Raw genomic sequence first — 2,826 nt, forward strand, 5'->3', positions numbered from 1 at the left:
TTCTCAGCTGGATGTGTTCATTCACTTGCACACTGCATAGAAGTGCATTTTCAAAAACTCACAATAGGGACTCTTTAATAATCGGCAGGTATTAAGACAGTGGTAAATGGTGTAAAATCTTACTTAAACTTCATTTCTGAACAATGTTGGAAGCAGCCATTGAAATTCATAGAAAAACTACTATAGAAGTCCCACTTTTAATAAAGAATATCAAAAGCTAATCTGATTCTGAATAGGTACATTTGGCTTTAAACTAAAAAATGTTTATTTATTTATTTAGTGGCAAAACGGACTTCCATAGATCGTACTTTTACGCTTTTGGAGGATTTAACAACAAAAAAAGTTGTTGTTTATCATGCTTTCAAAAAGGACTTTTATTTTAATTTATATTGTCCATTTATTTGTATGGATTATACCTTCTTTAATTGATGCCATTTGGACTATTTGCTCTAAAACTGAATTGCGTTTGAAAGACTGTCCGGAAACTAAGCTTTATGCTGTATGATTCACCCAAAAGCCTATTATTTCTCTGTTATTTCTTATAATGCAATTCGTCCTCCATTTAAGGTCAGTGTCTATAACAGGAAATCACTTTATAATTGAGATTTTTAATAAAGACTTTTTTCTCGCAGTTGTGTTTGTTTCATGCAACTGTGATTTTATTTCTCAGAATTATGAGATATACAGTCAGAATTCTGACTTTGTACTCGCAATTGTAACCGACTCACATTTAGGAGTTTATATTATGCATGCAACTTTATTTCTCAGAATTGCGAGATATAAAGTCAGAATTATTGCAATTGCGAATTTTACAGCATACTTCTGACTTTCTATCTTGTGATTTCAACTTTATTTCTCAGAAATGCAAGATATAAAGTCAGAATTCTTGCAATTGCGAATTTTTATTGCATAATTCTGACTGTCTAGCTTGTTATTTCAACTTTATTTCTTAGAATTGCGAGATATAAAGTCAGAATTATTGCAATTGTGAATTTTAAAGCATAATTCTGACTTTCTAACTTATAATTTCAATTTTATTTTTCAGAAATACAAGATATAAAATCAGAATTATTGCAATTGCGAATTTTAAAGCATAATCCTGACTTTCTAACTTATAATTTCAACTTTATTTCTCAGAAATGCGAGATATAAAGTCAGAATTATTGCAATTGTGAATTTTATAGCATACTTCTGACTTTCTAACTTGTAATTTCAACTTCATTTATCAAAATTGTGAGATATAAAGTCCGAATTATTGAAATTGTGAATTTTATAGCACAATTCTGACTTTCTAACTTATAATTTCAACTTTATTTCTCAGAAATGCGAGATATAAAGTCAGAATTATTGCAATTGTGAATTTTATAACATAATTCTGACTTTTTAACTTGTAATTTCAATTTTATATCTCAGAAATGCGAGATATAAAGTCAGAATTATTGCAATTGTGAATTTTTATTGCATAATTCTGACTTTCTAACTTGTAATTTCAACTTTGTTTTTCAGATATCTGACTTTTTACACACAATTGTGGATTTATATCGCACAATTGTGATTTTTTTTCTCAGAATTTTGTCAAAATTTCCTAGAACTGTGAGTTTATATCTATTACATGCAATTTCAAGTTTGCATCTCACAATTGCAGAGAAAAAGTCAGAATTGCGAGTTAATCTCGCAAGTTTATCTCGCAATTCTGAGGTAAAAATTCGCAATACACGGTTTTTATTCAGTGGCGGGAAAACGGGCGTCAATATAATATAAATAGTAACCATCATCATCCATCATCATCATCATCACTGCTGCGCTATGATTGCCCGGCGGGCTTTAGGACCTGCGCGCGGCCGCCGGAGATCCGCTCGAGAGAGTCTGGAGAGGCTGTTCACTGCGCACGGCTTCATCACCATCATCATCATCACACACACACACACACACACGGAGCGGGTCCTCAGCGCGCTCCCAGCCGCTCATGATGCGCAGGATTCGGGCCAACGCCATCCTCATCCTCACCGTGGCCTGGATCCTCGGCACCTTCTATTACCTGTGGCAGGACAGCAAACCCTCCGCCTCCTCTTCATCCTCCTCCTCCTCCTCTGCGGGCTCCCAGCAGAAGATCCACGGGCAGAAATCCTCCTCCGGGAGGCTGGAGGAGCGCACTCTCCCTCTGATCGTGAGTAATGATGATGATGATGATGATGATGCTGATGTTTATTACCGCACATTTGACATCTCTGCTGTGTGTGTGTGTGTTTGTGTGTGAGCGGCTTTCACTGCTGATGTATGGGGACTGTGTGTGTGCGGTATTCATCACGTTTTGGAGACCCATTAAACATGAAAACCTTACGTGTGTGTGTGTGTGTGTGTGTGTGTATTTGTGTTTGTGTTTGTGTGTGTGTGTGTATGTGGATCTCAGCGTGATGTCAGGTGGATGTAAGAGGCTTTTCCTTAATCCAGCTGCAGGTGTGTGTGTGTGTGTGTGTGTGTTTTCAGATCCATGTGCTGCCTTTGTTGGGATTTAAGCTACTGTAAACTATGCGGGCTATCAGTAACCTGCTGTGTCTCCTCTCAGTAATCCAACAGGGATGTCATTAGCGCTGAATATTTGAATATTAATTAGTTCATTCATTCATTTTCTTGTCGGCTTAGTCCCTTTATTAATCCGGGGTCGCCACAGTGGAATGAACCGCCAACTTATCCAGCACGTTTTTACGCAGCGGATGCCCTTCCAGCCACAGCCCAACTCTGGGAATTGAATATTAATTAAAAATTATATTATTATAAAGTCCTGACAGACTCAGAAGGGATTTAGTGAAGCTTGTTTCTGTCACA

The 2,826-nt window shown here is 36.8% G+C and overlaps 1 protein-coding gene across 4 annotated transcripts in view; it reads left to right on the forward strand.

Annotated features, from left to right (window-relative positions):
- Positions 1–1,896: 1,896 nt before the first annotated feature.
- Positions 1,897–2,826, forward strand: part of galnt16 (UDP-N-acetyl-alpha-D-galactosamine:polypeptide N-acetylgalactosaminyltransferase 16) — a 375,091-nt gene continuing 374,161 nt past the window's right edge. For all 4 annotated transcript variants that reach the window (XR_015513887.1, XR_015513885.1, XR_015513886.1 and 1 more), the window contains exon 1: positions 1,897–2,167. Coding sequence is in view for 1 of the 4 variants with exons in the window: in XM_087291149.1 (XP_087147275.1) it covers positions 1,967–2,167 (201 nt within the window). In the remaining 3 variants the exon portion in view is untranslated. The remainder of the gene's footprint in view (positions 2,168–2,826) is intronic.

This window comes from Danio rerio, chromosome 17 (genome assembly GCF_052040795.2).
Source record: "Danio rerio strain M-AB ecotype USA chromosome 17, GRCz13ab, whole genome shotgun sequence".
In the NCBI taxonomy this organism is placed as follows: Eukaryota; Metazoa; Chordata; class Actinopteri; order Cypriniformes; family Danionidae; genus Danio; species Danio rerio.